The following is a 20254-nucleotide window of genomic DNA, read 5'->3' on the forward strand; positions in this document are numbered from 1 at the left end:
CTCACACACAACTTTCCAGCAAGCCAGTCACTAAGGCACTCTTACAGGAGAAGCTGGCACATGACACCAAGGAGAGGAGCACATTGGAGGTAGATCATTATCCAATGCCCGACAGCAACTTAAGAGGTTGCCATAGAAAGCGGGGCAGAGGGTAAGCTAGAGCCATCACATAACGAAACATTCAGCCCCTCAAGCCTAATTCACCAATCAATTAGATAATTGCTGATTTGTTCGAAAACCTTTAGTCCCCTTGCCTATTAAAAATCTATCAATCTCAATATTTAGATGTTACTTTGACCCCCAGCCTCAACAGCTTTTTGGGGGAGGGAGTTCCGAATTTCCACTGCTCTGTTTGCAGAAGTGCTTCCTGATATCCCCTCTGAAGGGCCTGGCACTAATTTTAAAGTTGTGTTCTCTTATTCTGGAAGAGTCTTTGCTCTCGAACTCTTCCTTTTCTCATCACTGAACTCTGTCCTGCACACAATCTGCATGACAGCCTGAAGCTGCATTGAGCAGCCACTCTCTTATTTCAGGCTACTAATCGTTGTTTCCTTCCAAGTTCATTGCAAGTCCTGGGTTCCATTGGCAGCAGAGGAATAGGAGGACAGTCTGCTAGAAGATGCAGCATCACTAAATCGCAACCTTGCAAGCACTGCTCAGAAATTGACATCCAACAACCTGTAGCTAGGGACATAGAGGAGTCTGCTGGGGGTGGTGCACCAAGGGCAAGGGTGTAAGATCAAGGGCAGTAGGAGAGGACTGCTGAAGCTACAGCTCGCCAGAAGGCAAGCTTGCATTCTAGACCTACTGTAGAGGACTTCCAGGACCCAGTCTAGAGAAGATGAATTGTCGCTGCTTACCAGGAGTTGTCAGGTGCACTGGAGTGCTTGTCAGCAGTCTATGGACGACATTTCACAATGCAGAGGAGTCCATTTTCAAATTGTGTGTAGCATTCACATATGGCATTGAGGCAGTGCAGCCCACTGTGGATCAGGTGGTTACCCCCATCCTATCCAAGAGTGTACAGCATCAGTAGTAACATCTCTCAATATGCACATACAGATGCCATGCATGCTCTGAACTCTGTCATTTCCTCCAACTTATTGAGCTTGAACAAAAGGGTGGTTCGGGGTTTTCAAAACTTCCTAGCACACCTACAATCTGTTGCCTACAATCCATTGTCCTACAGAATAGTGGGAGTGCTGTAGTGCAGTCCCATGTGGGTGGCAGTGGCACCATGGGAGAGGCATATGCTGCCCTGGTTCAGAACAACACACTTGCTGCCCTGCCATCCCTTTCTCGAGTGCCAGTCCTGCTGCTGCAATACCAACTGAGCCAGACTGTCCCAGCAGTAGTGAGGTGCGACATTCTATAGCAGTGACTCCTCAGGTCTGAGTTCCTCACCTGCACCAACCATGGCCAACACAAGTGCCCATTGGAGGCACTGGAACCTTCCGACTCCCAAGCTGTAACCCCTGGGGAAGCACCATATAACTTATACAGGCACTAGGGGATTGTACTGAATAATCATTAGTTGCTGTATGTGATATTGGCATTTACATATTGCAGTTTTTATACAGATTTCATGTTGTGTTGTATTTTGACAGTTGGGATATGCAAACGGTGATTGAAGAGACAGTGAAAATTCCTATGCTGCTGTTTGGCAGGACGGCATTTCACTGCAAGATGTGCTGAAGTGCAGGTAGGAAGGGGTGGATTCTGCAAAACACTCCAGGTTAACTTGTTCAGGTGGAGCTCTACCAGAAGGTAGGGTCACTGGCCCTTGTTGGATATTGGGCACTTCATCGTCATCCTCTGGTTACTCCACTCTTCTGCAGCTGCCTCCATGGAATGCCCCTTTTGCAGGATAAAACTGTGCAGCATACCGGACACCATGAAGATTCTCAGCATGCTTCCGTTAATAAATCAATCTTGTCTTCACATTCTTAGTCCTGAATCTTCAGGAATGTCTAAATCCATGACTGCTGCAAACTGCGTTTGTGTACTCACCTGCCATAAGGCCTAGATTCAGGCTGTTTGAGAGGTGTGAGCTTTTTTAAGTGGCTGGCTGCACTTTGCCTTGTTTTCTAAGTTGATATGTATAGTCCCTACCCACGGTCACAATTCGGAGTGCAGCACTGGTATCTCTGTCTGATGCACGAACATGGACTGTGAAAACTTGAGAATAATCAAAGTGGGTTAGGTACAGAATTTGTACACAGGGCATTTGTCAAGTTCTTCCAAAATTACTTTATGCTTTGATCAATTGGATCTCACCTTCTAGCTTAGGTCCTATTAATGGGGCAACAATGTTTCTGTATTTGGGCACGAACCTGCTAGAACAGCTGGTCAACCGGAGGAATGTTTGAATTTGTTTCTTGGTCATGAGGGTGGACACAGTCTATGATGGAAATTCAACTCTGCCTGGCCAGGTCTCTGTTTTCCTTCACCTACACAAATACTACTATGTTAATATTATGGTTTTGTCCTCAATCATCAACATGGCTTTGTTTAACCTGGTTGTTACATCATTGGCAGGGGCCAGATATACCACCCTCTAACAAATATGATGATGCTATCAATTAGTTAAGACATAAACCCCAACCCCATCAAAACAAAATCCACCCATCACACAATATGGCAAATGCTTTCTTCACACCGAAAGGCATAACTTGTATCATCCAGATAGCATAAAATGCAGAGCTCAATGGAACTCTTCACTAAGTTTACCTACCATTAATCTTTCATTAGGCCAAGAGTAGACTGTTACTTAGCACCCTGTAGTTTGTTAAGAATGTCCTCTGTGCCTTTGTCAAGTCACTGATTTTACAATCATCTGCTCAAACCTCTACAATTTTGTCCCTCCTTAGCTACCAAAACTGCTTGTGAAGACCAATGGCATGGCAGAGGATAGTCATATCGTTCCCAGGTTCAGCATCTCTTGCGTTTCCCTTACTATGTTTTCCTTCACACCATGTGGCATGGGGCATTTGTCGGATCTGGGATATCAGTGTTGTACACGAGGTATTTGTACGGGTTATCTATGTTAGTGCTTTGGATTGAAATACTTGTGTTTATCTCAGCAGAAATCGTAAGCAAAAACCTAGCAACATGACCTACCTTGTTATTTCTGTGCAGAAGATAACTGGTGAGCTGATTTCTTTGGCAGATGTGGCCACTCAATCATTTTACACTTGGATATGCGATCTGTAATCTTGCCTTCCAACAGGGTGGTGACAGCACATAGCACCACTTCCTTATCAGACAGATAGGGTTTTAACACGCTTACGCAGTCGCCCCACCACTTGTTTGGTTGACTGGATACTCATCCACGTGGAAATTCAAATGATGAGAACTCTGCCTACACTCATATGCCCCAAGATCTACAGTGAATATGGCTGCGAGTATTTCAATATACAAGCACAGGAGTCAGCGTACCATCACACCTCTTCCTCTAAGGATAGTAGGCAGTAGCTTGACTTTGTTTTATCTGGCACCAGCGCCATAATTGACTGGTTGATACATAACACTATCCCCTAGATAAATTGATATGCGTTTCACCAGGTTTATGATCGAAAAACAGGTGCAAGTCAAATTAGTTTAAGCGGGTAGGTGAGATAACATGCACAAGGATTGGTCGCCCTGCAAAATTCATGGGCCCCATAACAGGCACTTAATTAATTAGAGGGCTAATTGTGGTTGAGGAGCTCCCCCATCAGCGGGACAAGTGTGAGGATCGTCCAGCGGCTCAAAGGGTCTTGCTGCTCTTGGAGACAGCACATAAAACCCTATCTGGCAAGAAAGTGTTGCTAACATGTTTCTGCAGTAGACCCAGCACTTGTATGGTTGACTGGATATGCATCCACATAGAAATTCAAATGATGAGAACTTTGGGAAAATTGGTGGTGTCGTACATAGTGAGGAGGAAAGCCTTAGAATACAGGACGATATCGATGGGCTGGTAAGATGGGCAGAGCAATGACAAATGGAATTTAATCCTGACAAATGTGAGGAGATGCAATTTGGGAGGATGAACAAGGCAATGAATACAATGGATGGTAGGATCCTAGGAAGTAGAGGGACCTTAGTGTACTTGTCCATAGATCACTGAAGGCAGCAACACAGGTAGATAAGGTGGTTAGGAAGGTATATGGAATACTTGCCTTTATTAGCCGAGGCATAGAATGTAAGAGCAGGGAGGCTATGATGGAGCTGTATAAAACGCTAGTTAGGCCACAGCTGGAGTACTGCGTACAGTTCTGGGCACCACGCTATAGGAAGGATGAGATTGCATTGGAGAGGGTGCAGAGGAGATTCACCAGGATGTTGCCTGGGCTGGAGCATTTCAGCTATGAAGAGAGACTGGAAAGGCTAGGGTTGTTTTCCTTAGAGCAGAGAAGGCTCAGGGGGACCTGACTGAGGTATACAAAATTATGAGGGGCATAGATAGGAAGAAACTTGTTCCCTTAGCAAAGGGGTCAATAATTAGGGGCATAGATTTAAGGTAAGGGGTAGGAGGTTTAGAGGGGATTTGAGGAAAAAGTTTTTCACTGAGGGTGGTTGGAATCTGGAACACACTGCCTGAAGGGGTGGTAGAGGCAGGAACCCTCACAACATTTAAGAAGTATTTAGCTGAGCACTTGAAGCGCCATAGCATACAAGACTACAGGCCAAGTGCTGGAAAATGGGATTAGAAAAGATACATGCTTGATGGGCGGCACAGACACAATGGCTTGAAGGGCCTGTTTCTGTGCTGCAAAAGTCTTTGACTCTAAGGTTTATATACACGCTGACTGCTCTTGGTCTCTGAGCGCAGACATCCTGAGCATTACAAAGAATATCCTGCACAATGAAGTCTCTGTCCACTGAGCTGGCAATCACAGGCAGCTTCAGCCAATCCAGTCCTTACTCTTGTTCCCATTCTCCTCAGAAACAAGGTCGCTGTGAAGCTTTTTCCAAAGTTACCACAGAGGATTGGGAGATTCCCCTTATTCAATCCCTTAGTGTTTAACATGTAGAAAATTCTCCAGTATAAAAGTTACAGATTGTCCATTTGTTAAACAGCAGAGTTTAATAAAGCAAAAGTTAAGAAAGTTGTACAAAATATATTTGCTGAACATTTTGCCACAGACATTCATTCATTCATAACATTCGTACTCGTGTATACTTACAAAGATGCACGGCACCAAATTTGAGCTGTTAAGTTTGTTGATGCTAGTATTGTGACTGAAAAAGCTGAGTTTAACAAAATATGAATTCCACACCATCTGTAGAGTGCTCAGATAAATCTTGTTTACCAAATCAGAATGAAAGCAAACCATTCATCTCTCTTACTTTAAAACAAAACTGAAATTAGTTAGTAATACTCACAAAAGCTCCCACAAAACAATTTAACAACAAAAGAAAAAGCATAATGTTAAAAAGGAAACTGTCGTTGTAAATGAACAGGAGCTGAATTTTCAAAACAGTGGCTGTATTACAATCATTTATATGTTTAGTGCAAAATTCTCATTTGCAATTTTAAAAATTGTCCTTTAGTATTGGTGCTAAGGCTATTTTTACTTGAATTCAAGGTTAAGTTTGTAAATATGCATTAATACATCAAAATAATGAATGAAACCCAGAGAGAGAGAAAACAAGTCAATCAATCAATCTTTGGTTTTAAAAGAAGTCTTCTGTAGCTTTCTGGCAACAAAACTAATCAAACGAGGAAACCCACTGGAATAATTTAGGCATCAGATATAGAAACAATTTTCCCCAAATAAATCACCTGCGTCCTTATAAACTAAAGCTGCTAGAGTATAAAATTGCGAAAAAACAGCCTGCATTTACTTCAGTTTCCAAGAAGCTACAGCTAAAAGGTTGTAGGCGTACAAATATGAAGCAGCACATTATAGCATCACCACAATGTGTACATAATATTCACTACGAGCCCAAAGTTCATAGGTAGTACATTGTAGTTTCATTATGTTTTAAAAGTTCATGCTTTCATTTATAAAAAAAAAAGACTTCAATTAGATGTTTAGAAAGTATCTGTCAACAGAGTACTCATTACCTGTACAACAGCATAAGAAATTCAAGGACAAAGTAAAGATATTCGGACCTTCAAAGCTGATCACCTGGTGACATTTTCACTGTACCTGGTAACATTTGTACCCTCCCGAGCAGTTTATTCTGAACATTTACCTCTCTGAGTGAAGGTCTTCCCAGTATTAGTTTTAAATTTACTTTCCATGAATTTAAATTAGAGCTCAGGTTCTATTCTTCAGCTCATTTTGAAACAATATTCTGGGCTTATCGCATCTATTGACCTATATCATTTTATATTTTACATACTTTTAATGAGGTCTCCCCTTAACCTCCTTCTGACTGGATTGTAAAGCTTTAATTCTTTCTCATCCCTCTACGCTTGGGGATCAGTTTCTATTTGGGGATATTTCCAATATATCTTTTTATGGATAGCATGAAATGAACACAATGCTCCAAGGCACTGCATTGTAAAGTCTTAACATACAAGGGGGAATAAAGAAAAATGAAGGTGAACAGATGGTTTCGATGGAACTGCTTTACCCCGGGGGATGCTGATTGTATGAACAGACTAACTGGGAAGTAATGAGGATGTAGAGTGTGGGCAAGTTCAAAAGAAAACTGGATAGTTAAGAGAAGCAGACTTAGGAGTATAGGTGGAGTAATGTTTTGTATTTTTCAAAGCATGGGACTGGCCAGATGGATTGCAACGGTCCCTTTCTGGTCCTGACATTTTCATAATCACTATAGATTTGTATTCTGCTGTACAATTCTACTAGGTTTTTACATTGCTTTACCACAAGGTTGAGAGATTGAAAGTGACAAGTCTATTATTACACCTAGGACCTTTTCCAAGGCTCCATGCTTAAGTCTATTCACTGTACTTTTCTGACATGTCGTTTTCCAACCTAATATACTTCAGGTCAAATCAGTGTTAAATGTATCTATCAAATTGCATAACTGAATGAATTCCTTTGACAGATGTTTAGCTGCACTCTCTCTGTTAACTGATCTTTCTGTTTTGTTATGCGAAGCTGATATTTGATTTTGGTGGCCAGGTCAGTTCGGAGCTCATGCAATCCTGGATTCCTGTGACTCTCAGGTTAATGATTTTTGATTGTACTTCACTACGCAAACTAATAAAAGGGAAAAAAACCATAACAACCTTAGGTCCTCTGTACAAAAATGCTTTTGGCAGGCCACTGAAAAATCATAGTTCAGTAATGGTGTGACTGGGAAGAGAACATTACAAAAGGAGGCTGTAAAAGCAAGGCATGTAGGGTACGGTATCCCAAAGCGTGTTATTATAGGGCTACCTACATACCATACCACCTCAAAACACGGTGGATCTCGTCTAAACACTCTCTTAAAAAGTTATTCATTATTTTGTTCAATAAAAACATTTCTAATATGGTTATTTCTCTAAACCATGATTTTATTAGATTTGATAAGTGCATGTGTGATAAACAGATTCACCTGAACAATAAATATTAACTATAAAAGCAATCAAAATCAAACCCAGAGAGTAGCAAGATAAAGCTGGTTCAAATTATTGAAGCAAATGTTCACACAATAAAACATCAGGTTTTCCCTTGGCAACTCCAATATTATTAACCAATGGTGGTTTATTGAACTTTCAGTAGCATAACAACTACATATTGTGGCATCGTTCTAATTTTAAGAGAAATATGCTGAAAGTCAATCTACGGCTTGCTCTTCTGTGACCTGAATTATTCCAAGCTTTCTGTAAAACTATGAAAACAAATGCAGTAAGCAGCTGTTGCGAAGATAATACCTAGAAAAAAAATGAGATTACTGAAGTAATTGCTCATCATGCATTATCTTGAAAATCTTATCACAAAATGGTTGAAAGAATTCTTAGTTGAGATATATATCAATTCAAATTGCTGTATTGATAGCCAAATACTAATCTTGCATCAGAGAGTAACACTTGATTAATACTAAGAATTACCAACTATCTCCTTAGAGTACAGCTCAGAGCCTCTCGGAGCTACTGTTTCCTAATTACAATCTGGCAGCGTTCCACAATGCTTCTTTAGTGGACAGATGAGTTTAAAACAAAATTATTTGAGCTGTGTACATTCTGTGATAGGGAGACAGTTATTTTGTTTATTCACATAAACCTGTGGTGTGATATCACACACACACACACACATAGAGTTCTAGAAACAGAATTAAGGAATCCTGTGTCCACAACTGAATGAAATTTGCTCTTTTGCACTTACACTATTTTGCATTTTCAAAGGCACAACAAACCAACCGAGTGAGCAGGGAAATGATCTTTGAGCCCAAATAATTGACCATCACTATAAACACATGGCATCGAGATCAAGAGAAAACCTCATCTGGCATGGCTACAGACTATTTCAAAACACTTTAGTTAGCCATCATGGTAAGAAGTCTTACAATCTCAGAAGATGTTACTGCGTTTGTTTCTTGCTGCCTTCGAAATGACTCGGCAGATGGACTGTGTGGAAACCAACTGGAGCACCACTGTTTTTAAAGAAAACTGGTAAGCAAATAAAAGAATTTTGCCCATTAAGAGGACATTCGGTATCAAGTCCTGGTTACAGACAGTGGTGCCATTTCCGATTGCAGGATGAGCTAGAAGCTCTTCACCTCAGTCTAGTGGCTTTTCATATTCCATATAAGCGACAATGTGCCAGTGGTAACATTTTTACTTTAAAGATAAACAGAAACTAGACAAGGTACAGCTACCATTACTACTTAGCATAACTAAAGTTCTCCTCATCCTAGAACAGCATAGCAAGACTCCTTTATAGGCCAGCATGTCCCAATGATCCACAGCGGCAGTGACACTCACTAGTCCCTGTACACTGCCCCATCAATCTCACTTTGTGGTCCTTCAGAAATTATAGCATTAAAGCAGGGGCTGTGCAGGCCTTTTCTGTGATATGAGATTTCAAACAAAGCAATAAAGTGGTGTTACAGCTTTCAGGTTAAGGCGCTGTCTCAAACAGTTGGGGAAATTGTGTACACACAGAATACAAACAGTAGTAATATGAAAAGCATTTTTTTGTTAAGCACATTTCTGGTTCATACAGCTTAAGAGATTCCAAGTATGTGATTCTGATATGGGCGCTCACTCTTCAAAATTCCTCATGTACACTCTGGACATAATTCATTAGTTTACTTCCTGTAAAGTACTCGCTGTATTTCAGGATCTCTTCCAGTTCAAGATAGTGGTCCTGATTCTCATCTGCGACAGCTATCATCTGCTTAGCCTCATTCAGGGCACTGTATTCATTCATGGGATCCATGTATTCCTGTCAAAACAATGAATTAATTACAGATGATTACTTATTATGTAGGAGAAAGAGGCAGGAGCATGAACTGGGCGACAATGCAGAATAATTTTTATTATAAAAAGATTAACTAAAGCCACAATATATTATTGTTTCAAGTATTTATCGCAAGTTAATGGAAGGCTCGGGTCCATTGACTGCAACCTTTTGTTTACATTTGGTAATATTGATTTATTTTTAGGGGATGTGATGACAAGCAGCACCATAACGTGATACAACATCTGATCCAAACTTCTTCTTCCATCTTGCTGAACTGGGAGAGGAGATCAGATGCAGGAAATAGACGGTGGGAAGAGCTGAGAACGAGCTGGAGCAGGGGGGTTGAGATTCAGTTTTATCATTTAAATTCTTGCTCTTGCTAACATGCAGTTCTCCTCCACATTTACCAAGGCCTGCACTTGTAAAAACATTCTGTGACTCTTGCTTCCAAGCATTCTCCCACCTCGTCCCAAATCATTATCCACGGAGATGGAAACATTTCAACAAATATAAATCTGTTCTGATTTCCTACCTTTATGACTAGAGTCCTTGGCAACTCCAATTTTGTGCTCGTTCAATTCTAACCTCCTACCTCTTTTTCGTGTGCCCTAGATAGCAGCAGGTTCTGAGGTATCTGCCTGATGGGCTTGCAGCAGCAGGCTGAGTGGATTAAGGTGCAGTTCGTTCTTTCTGCTTGCAAGCTGCATTCTCCTTTAAGAAAGTAGAGTGGTTCGCATGATGGCAGCTCCTCAACACCTACCCTATGGGGAGCCAGGTATCTCAGAGCAGCACCTTGCCTCTCTAATGTGGCAAAGGACTGAAAAGGTTATTTAGAGTATCTGGCAGCTTTATGTGCCACATTCCTCAGCGCTTTCGACTGCTATTGGATCAATTATAATTGGGCATCGGGCTTCACATACACCTTCCTACAGCAAACATGCCTGCCTTGTGCAGACATTACATTGGCTGCAGGAAAGGCAAATAGGCAAGATTTGTGGCAAGGGACATCATTTTGATAGTTCTGCTGCTTTCAATGACTCCAACATGGTGGGGACATGTGCTTAAGAAATTCCTGCACCCCCTCAAGAATGCTGCACTGTTGGAGGTGCCATCTTTTGGATAAAATGATAAGGCAAGCTGGGCCTCAGTTTCTCAGGTGGATACCAAAGATCCCATTGCACTATTTTGAAGAAGAGCAGGAGTGTTCTCCCTGGTGTCCAGGTCAATATGTATGCCTTAACCAACCAACAGATTATCTGCTCATTATTACATTGCTGTATGTGGGAGCTTGCTATATACAAATTGACTGCCATGTTTGCTAAATTACAATGGTGACTACACTTCAAAAGGTACTTAATTGGCTGTTAGGCACTTTGGGGCATCCTGACGTCCTGAAAGGCACTATATAAATGCATCTTTGTTTTCTTTTCAGACGTGAAAGGATTGTGTGACTCTGAATCCAAGTCCTAGCAGTGGAGCGAGGAAGTGTTACGACCTCAGTGAGACTGTTAATGTTAAAACACAAGATATGAACCACCAGACCAATTTAAAGAATTACATGACAAGATTTCATGGTTTAAGACTAATTATAACAATTAAACTAAAAGAAATTCCCCATTAACTAAATAGTACTTCTAAAGTAGCCAATACCCCAAATTACAGAGAGAGGCATTTTCTTCACTTATTAAAACACTTGAAAACATTACACCACACTTATATGTTACACTGTCCTCCTTGATAGCTGAAATCTTTGCAGCTAAAACTCCTCCCAGTTGCAACGGTTTGGATCCCCCAGACCTTTCTCAAAGTTAATGTCCTCTTCACTCACTTCTTCCAAGCACTCGCGACCTGGCCTTCCGTGAATAAGACGATCTCTGGTCTTTTACTTCACCGCAAACGTCAACTTTCAAAACAGGTTCAAGTCTTCGCAGCATTTCGCTGCATCAGTCTCTCTCTCTCTCCCCGTGGCTACTACTGCTGGTCTTTCTTACAGCATGCTTGCCTTCCAAAAATCTGTTGAATTTATCTCGACTGAAAATTCAAGAGCCAATTGTCCTTTTCCAATATGTAAAGTCCACAAGTCTGGCTACAGCAGAGCCACCCAGGATTTCGATTGTTTGGAAATGCAATGGCAATTCATATTTGCATTCTTACAGTCACTGACTCCTTGTTTACCATCTGAAAATCTGGGAGGGTGAAACCCATTGTTCTTCAGGTGTTATATCCCTGCAGCCTCTACTTTTCTAAAAGTCTTTGATCCGGGTTCTTTGTTGTCCTGGTAACCAAGATGTCTTGTCTTTAAGCAGAGTTGATGCGAGGTCACCTCACTTCTCTGACTCCCATCTTAAATGAGGAAAGATGAGGATAGGCTGGGGTTGTTTTCCTTCGAACAGAGGAGACTGAGGGGTGACTTAATAGAGGTGTCTAAAATTATGAGAAGCCTAGATAGAGTAGACAAGAAGGACCTGTTTCCCCCAGCGGAGAGGTCAATTACCAGGGGGCACAGATTTAAGGTGATTGGTAGAAGGCTTAGAGGGGGACATGAGGAAAAACTTTTTCACCCAGAGGGTGGTGGGTGTCTGGAATTCACCACCAGGAATGGTGTTGGAGGCAGAAACCCTCAATTCTTTTAAAAGGTACCTGGACATGCACCTGAAATGCTGCAGCCGGCAAGGCTATGGGCCAGGTGCTGGAAGGTGGGATTAGATTGGGCGGCTAGTTTTTTTGGCCAGCACGAACATGACGGGGTGAATGGCCTCCTTCTGTGCCGTAATTTTTCCATGGTTCTATAATCATGTTACAAAGTCCAGTGTTCATAACAGGAAGGGGAAGCATTTATTTGGAATCATTACCAAGTTAAATACTTGGTAATACAAGGGTGACAGGGCCTATAAAATGGATCTTATAAAAGCAACATTGAATGCTTGATGTCACTCAGCAGAAAAGCTATTAGTAAGAAGCCTTACCCACTTCCCTTTCCAAAAGGTGAGGTGCACAACATTTAAACCACTTTCTTAAAAGTGGTAAATTCAATTCTCAGAAACAGTTTGTTCTGGTTTTGCACTTAAACGAAATTTAACCATCAAGATCTTTTTATTTTTGACTACAACGTTCACGTAGTACAAGGGCTGTCTCACGATGCGACCTGCTGTGAAAAAACCTTCTGGTTCATGGACCAGGCTGCAAAAACAGAGTTAAAATGACGCACATTTCGCACAGTTCACAAAGTTGTCCATTTCCTTTTTTTCTAAAGAAACGGCACTAAAGTGCAGCCCAATTTCACATTGCTTGTGATGGGGAAAATGTCTGGTTATTCAACAACTCAACAAAAGAAGAAAAATTCAGTTTGTTCCAAGAATGTGGTTTGGCCAACTTCCAATGTCAACATTCGAAAAATCTCAGAAAGAAAGACTTGCATTTATATAGCTCCTTTCACCACCTGAGGATGTCCCAAAGCGCCTTACAGCCAATGACGTACTTTTGAAATGTTGGAAATGTGGCAGCCAATTTGCACACTACAAACTCCCACAATGAGCAGATAATCTGTTCTTGTGATGTTGATTGAGGGATAAGCATTGGTAAAGACACTGCTCTTCTTCAACATAGTGCAGTGGGATCTTTTACATCTACGAGAGGGCAGATGGGCCTCGGTTTAGTTTCTCATCCAATAGATGGCACCTGAGTGCAGCACTTCCTCAGTACAGCACTGGAATGTCACCCTAGATTACGGTCAGTTTTTGTACTGGAATGAGGATGTATGACTGGTAATTACTTGTAATTTGTAAATCGGGAATAGTCAGCGTGGTTTGTAAATAACCCTTACCTAGCTACCTTATTAATTAAGAGACGCAAGCAGAAGAGAATTAAGTCGGTGCGTACTTTTTTTTTTAAGTGGTAAGGTTGACTGTGTTACATAGGTTTAAATTCATATAGTAAGTGAGTAAGTAGGCGAGGAGAGGCATTAATTAAAAAATTAATTAATTAGTTAAGTAAAACACCATAAAGATGGCAGGGCAGGTGATGTGTTGCAGCTGCAGTATGTGGGAGCTCCTGGACACCAGTGTGATCCATGGCAATCACGTCTGCAATAAGTGTCTATGGCTCGAGGAGCTTTGGCTCAGAGTAAATGAGCTGGAGGCCAAGCTACAGACACTACGATGCATCAGGGAGGGGGAAAGCTACCTGGCCACTTTGTTCCAGAAGGCAGTCGTATCCCTTAGAATAGGGTCTTCTGATTTGATCAGTGGTCAGGGACAGGAGGATGTGACTGCAAGTAAGGCAGGTAAGGGGATCGAGAAGGCAGAAGTGGAGGAGCCTCAGCCCTTCAATTGTCCAACAGTTTGAGGTTCTGTCAACTTGCATGGATGAGAGCAAGGCTGCAGGGTGGATGAGCAAACTGACCATGGAACTGTGGTACAGGAAGCCATTCAAGAGAGGGGAGTAAATAGGAATGTACTGGTAGCAGGAGATAGTATAGTCAGGGGAATCGACACCTTCTTTGCAGCCAAGAGCAAGAGTCCAGAAGACCGTGTTGCCTGCCCGGTGCCAGGGTTCGGGACAGCTGCTCAGGGTTGGAGAGGAACTTGCCGTAGGAGGGTAAGGATCCAGTTGTCGTGGCCAATGTGGGTACCGACGACATAGATAGGACTAGGAAAGAGGTTCTGCTTAGGGAGTATGAGCAGCTAGGGGATAAATTAGAAAGCAGAACCTCAAAAGGTAATAATCTTAGAATTAGAATTAGAACATTACAGCGCAGTACAGGCCCTTCGGCCCTCGATGTTGCGCCGACCTGTGAAACCATCTGTCCTACACTATTCCATTTTCATCCATGTGTCTATCCAATGTCCACTTAAATGCCCTTAAAGTTGGCGAATCTACTACTGCTGCAGGCAGGGCGTTCCACGCCCTTACTACTCTCTGAGTAAAGAAACTACCTCTCACATCTGTCCTATATCTATCACCCCTCAACTTGAAGCTATGTCCCCTCGTGTTTGCCATCACCATCCGAGGAAAAAGACGCTCACTATCCACCCTATCTAACCCTCTGATTATCTTATATGTCTCTATTAAGTCACCTCTCCTCCTCCTTCTCTCCAACGAAAACAACCTCAAGTCCCTCAGCCTTTCCTCGTAAGACCTTCCCTCCATACCAGGCAACATCCTAGTAAATCTCCTCTGCACCCTTTCCATAGCTTCCACATCCTTCCTATAATGTGGTGACCAGAACTGCACGCAATACTCCAGGTGCGGTCTCACCAGAGTCTTGTACAGCTGCAGCATGACCTCGTGGCTCCGAAACTCGACCCCCCTACTAATAAAAGCTAACACACCATATGCCTTCTTAACAGCCCTATTAACCTGGTTAGCAACCTTCAGGGATTTATGCACCTGGACACCAAGATCTCTCTGTTCATCTACACTACCAAGAATCTTCCCATTAGCCCAGTACTCTGCATTCCTGTTACTCCTTCCAAAGTGAATCACCTCACACTTTTCCGCATTAAACTCCATTTGCCATCTCTCAGCCCAGCTCTGCAGCCTATCTATGTCTCTCTGTACCCTACAACATCCTTCGGCACTATCCACAACTCCACCGACCTTAGTGTCATCTGCAAATTTACTAACCCACCCTTCTACACCCTCTTCCAGGTCATTTATAAAAATGACAAACAGCAGTGGCCCCAAAACAGATCCTTGCGGTACACCACTAGTAACTAAACTCCAGGATGAACATTTGCCATCAACCACCACCCTCTGTCTTCTTTCAGCTAGCCAATTTCTGATCCAAAGCTCTAAATCACCTTCAACCCCATACTTCCGTATTTTCTGCAATAGCCTACCGTGGGGAACCTTATCAAACGCCTTACTGAAATCCATATACACCACATCCACTGCTTTACCCTCATCCACCTGTTTGGTCACCTTCTCGAAAAACTCAATCAGGTTTGTGAGGCACGACCTACCCGTCACAAAACCGTGCTGACTATCTCTCATGTACTTATTCTTTTCAAGATGATTATAAATCCTATCTCTTATAACCTTTTCCAACATTTTACCCACAACCGAAGTAAGGCTCACAGGTCTATAATTACCAGGGCTGTCTCTACTCCCCTTCTTGAACAAGGGGACAACATTTGCAATCCTCCAGTCTTCCGGCACCATTCCTGTCGACAATGACGACATAAAGATCAAGGACAAAGGCTCTGCAATCTCCTCCCTAGCTTCCCAGAGAATCCTAGGATAAATCCCATCTGGCCCAGGGGACTTATCTATTTTCACACTTTCCAAAATTGCTAACACCTCCTCCTTGTGAACCTCAATCCCATCTAGCCTCGTAGCCTGAATCTCAGTATTCTCAACAACTTTTTCTTTCTCTACTGTAAATACTGACGCAAAATATTCATTTAACACTTCCCCTATCTCCTCTGATTCCACACACAACTTCCCACTACTATCCTTGATTGGCCCTAATCTAACTCTAGTCATTCTTTTATTCCTGATATACCGATAGAAAGCCTTAGGGTTTTCCCTGATCCGATCCACCAATGACTTCTCGTGTCCTCTCCTTGCTCTTCTTAGCTCTCCCTTTAGATCCTTCCTGGCTAGCTTGTAGCTCTCAAGCGCCCTAACTGAGCCTTCACGTCTCATCCTAACATAAGCCTTCTTCTTCCTCTTGACAAGCGCTTCAACTTCTTTAGTAAACCACGGCTCCCTCGCACGACAACTTCCTCCCTGCCTCACAGGTACATACTTATCAAGGACACGCAGTAGCTGCTCCTTGAATAAGCTCCACATTTCGATTGTTCCCATCCCCTGCAGTTTCCTTCCCCATCCTACGCATCCTAAATCTTGCCTAATCGCATCATAATTTCCTTTCCCCCAGTTATAATTCTTGCCCTGCGGTATATACCTGTCCCTGCCCATCGCTAAGGTAAACCTAACCGAATTGTGATCACTATCACCAAAGTGCTCACCTACATCTAAATCTAACACCTGGCCGGGTTCATTTCCCAGTACCAAATCCAATGTGGCATCGCCCCTGGTTGGCCTGTCTACATACTGTGTCAGAAAACCCTCCTGCACACACTGGACAAAAACTGACCCATCTAAAGTACTCGAACTATAGTATTTCCAGTCGATATATGGAAAGTTAAAGTCCCCCATAACAACTACCCTGTTACTCTCACCCCTGTCGAGAATCATCTTCGCTATCCTTTCCTCTACATCTCTGGAACTATTCGGAGGTCTATAAAAGACTCCCAACAGTGTAACCTCACCTCTCCTGTTTCTAACCTCAGCCCATACTACCTCAGTAGACGAGTCCTCAAACGTCCTTTCTGTCGCTGTAATACTCTCCTTGATTAACAATGCCACCCCCCCCACTCTTTTACCATCTTCTCTGTTCTTACTGAAACATCTAAATCCCAGAATCTGCAACATCCATTCCTGCCCCTGCTCTACCCATGTCTCCGAAATGGCCACTACATCGAGATCCCAGGTACCAACCCATGCTGCAAGCTCACCCACCTTATTCCGGATGCTCCTGGCGTTGAAATAGACACACTTTAAACCAGGTTCTTGCTTGCCAGTGCCCTCTTGCGTCCTTGTAACCATATCCCTGACCTCACTACTCTCAACATCCTGTACACTGGCACTACAATTTGGGTTCCCATTCCCCTGCTGAATTAGTTTAAACCCCCCCGAAGAGCACTAGCAAACCTCCCCCCCAGGATATTGGTACCCCTCTGGTTCAGGTGAAGACCATCCTGTTTGTAGAGGTCCCACCTACCCCAGAAAGAGCCCCAATTATCCAGGAAACCAAAACCCTCCCTCCTGCACCATCCCTGCAGCCACGTGTTCAACTCCTCTCTCTCCCTATTCCTCTCTTCGCTATCACGTGGCACGGGCAACAACCCAGAGATAACAACTCTGTTTGTTCTTGCTCTATAATAATCTCTGGATTATTACCTGAGCCACGAGCAAATTGGAGTAGCGTAAATAAGATTAGAGAGTTAAATGCATGGCTCAAAGATTGGTATGGAAGAAATGGGTTTCAATTGATGGGGCACTGGCACCAGTACTGGGGAAAATGGGAGCTATGCTGCTGGGACGAACTTCACCTGAACCATGCTGCAATCAGTGTTCTGGTGAGTTGTATAATTAGGGCAGTAGACAGGGTTTAAACTAAATAGTGGGGACGAGGGATCAAGTGAGGGAAGATGTGATAATTTAGAGAGAGAGGAGAAGGCAAGAGAGCAATGTAGCGATAAGGGAATTGATAGTCTGAGTGTGGAAGGAAGGGAAGATTGGAGGGAAGCAAAACTGGTAACAGCAAGTAGTAAAGTAGTAAGTGAAATCAGAAGACAGACGAAGTGAAGGCAAGCATCAAATAGGATCAGAATGTGGAATAATGTTAACAAGACAAAGTTAAGGGCACTGTATCTGAATGCACACAGCATTCGCAACCAGGTACATGATTTGAAGGCACAAATAGAGGTAAATGGGTATGATTTAATTGCCATTACAGAGACGTGGTTACAGAGTGACCAAGACTGGGAACTGAATATTCAAGGAAGGTTTATTAAGGAAGGATAGACAAAAAGGAAAAGGAGATAGGGTAGCGCTCTTAATAAAGGACGAGACCGGTACATTAGTGAGAGGGGATCTTGGATCAAAGGATCAAGATGTAGAATCAATTTGGGTGGAGCTAAGAAACAGTAAGGGGCAACAAACATTAGTGGATCAAGTGAGGGAAGATGTGATAATTTAGAGAGAGAGGAGAAGGCAAGAGAGTAATGCAGCGATAAGGGAATTGATAGTCTGAGTGTGGAAGGAAGGGAAGATTGAAGGGAAGCAAAACTGGTAACAGCGATTAGAAAAGTAGTAACATTGTTTATAGGCCAAACAGTAGTGGTAATGTTGGATGTGGTATAAATCAGGAAATTAGAGGTGCACTTAATATGGGTAATAGTAACAATGGGCAACTTCAATTTACATATAGACTGGGTAAACCTAAATCAGCACTAGTGCTGTGGAGGATGAATTCCTGGAGCGTGTACGAGATGGATCTCTGGAGCTGAACGTTGAAGAACCAAGGAGGGTTCAGGCTATTTTAGATTTAGTATTATGTAATGAGAAAGGGCTAATTAATAACCTTGCTGTAAAGGAGCCTTTGGGAAATTGTGTCCATAATATGATCGAATTTTACATTAAGTTTGAAAGTGATTGAGTTCATTCTGAAACAAGGGACTTAATTCTGAACAAAGGAAACTATGAAGGTATGAGGGGCAAGTTGGCTATGGTGGATTGGGAAATACACTAAAGGATTTGACAATAGGCAGACAATAGCTAGTATTTAAAGAGGTATTACATGGTCTACAACAAATATGCATTCCTCTCAGACACAAAAACCCAACAGGAAAGATGAATTAACCACGGCTAACAAAAGATTGCATTAGACCAAAGGAAGTGACTTATAAGGATGCCAGAAAAAGTGGTAAACTGGAGGATTGGCAGCAATTTAGAATCCAGCAAAGGATGATCAAGAAACTGAAAAAGAAAGGGAAAAGAGAATATGAATGCAAGCTAGTGAGAAACATAAAGGCGGACTGTTAAAGCTTCTTTCGGTATGTGAAAAGGAAAAGATTAGCAAGGACAAATGTGAGCCCATTACAGGCAGAGACAGAAGAATTTATAGTGGAGAACAGGGAAATGACAGAGAAACTAAACAATTACTTTGTGTCTGTCTTCATGGAAGAAGATACAGAAAATTTCCCAGAAATACGAGGCAAACAAGGGAATTATGAAAATGAGGAACTAAAAGAAATTAGTAAAGAGGTAGTTCTTGAAAAGTTAACTGGATTGAAGGTTGATAAATCTGCTACATCCCAGAGTGTTGAAGGAGGTGGCTGTAGAGACAGTGGATGCATTGGTGGTTATCTTTCAAAATTCTTTAGAGTCTGGAAAGGTTCCTGCAGACTGGAAAGTAGTAAATGTAACCCCACTATTTAAGAAGGGAGGGAGAGGGAGAATGGAGAACTACAGACCTGTTAGTTTGATGTCAGTAGTCGGGAAAATGTTAGAATCTATTATAAAGGATGTGATAACTAGACACTTAGAAAACAATGGTAAAGTTGGGCAGAGTCAACATGGATTTATGAAAGGGAAATCATGTTTGACAAACCTCTTGGAGTTTTTTTGAGGATGTTACTTGCAGCATAGATTAAGGAGAAAAAGTGGATGTGGTGCATTTGGATTTTCAGAAGGCTTTTGATAAGGTCCCACACAGGAGTTCGATAGACAAAATTACAGCACATGGGATTAGGGGTAATATAATGGTATGGATTGAGAATTGGTTAACAGACAGAAAACTGAGAGTAGGAATAAACAGGTCATTCTCAGGATGGTGTGTGGCACTACCACCGTGCTAAATGGGATAGATCTAGCAATGCAAAACTGGGCATCCATGAGATGCTGTGGGTCATCAGCAGCAGCAGAATTGTACTCAACCACAATCTGTAACCTCATGGCCTGGCATATCCCCCACTCTACCATTACCATCAAGCCAGGTGACCAGCCCTGTTTGTGGTGGCTCCACAAATATCCCCATCCTCAATGATGGGGAAGCCCAGCACATTAGTGCAAAAGATAAGGCTGAAGCATTTGCAACAATCTTCAGCCAGAAGTGCCGTGTTGATGATCCATCTCGGCCTCTTCCTGAAGTCCCCAGCATCACAGATGCCAGACTTCAGCCAATTCGATTCACTCCGCGTGATATCAAGAAACGACATTGGATACTGCAAAGGCTACGGGCCCTGACAATATTCCGGCAATAGTACTGAAGACCTGTGCTCCAGAACTTTCCACGCCCCTAGCCAAGCTGTTCCAGTACAGCTACAACA

At 42.5% G+C, this 20254-nt stretch overlaps 1 protein-coding gene across 1 annotated transcript in view; it reads right to left on the bottom strand.

The window, feature by feature from the left end:
• Nucleotides 1–5052: 5052 nt before the first annotated feature.
• Nucleotides 5053–20254, bottom strand: part of sdf4 (stromal cell derived factor 4) — a 79125-nt gene continuing 63923 nt past the window's right edge. The window contains exon 6 of the mRNA XM_068017306.1: nt 5053–9335. Coding sequence (XP_067873407.1) covers nt 9159–9335 — 177 coding nt within the window. The 3' untranslated portion in view covers nt 5053–9158. The remainder of the gene's footprint in view (nt 9336–20254) is intronic.

The sequence above is a fragment of the Heterodontus francisci genome, chromosome 37, assembly GCF_036365525.1.
Source record: "Heterodontus francisci isolate sHetFra1 chromosome 37, sHetFra1.hap1, whole genome shotgun sequence".
NCBI lineage: Eukaryota > Metazoa > Chordata > Chondrichthyes > Heterodontiformes > Heterodontidae > Heterodontus > Heterodontus francisci.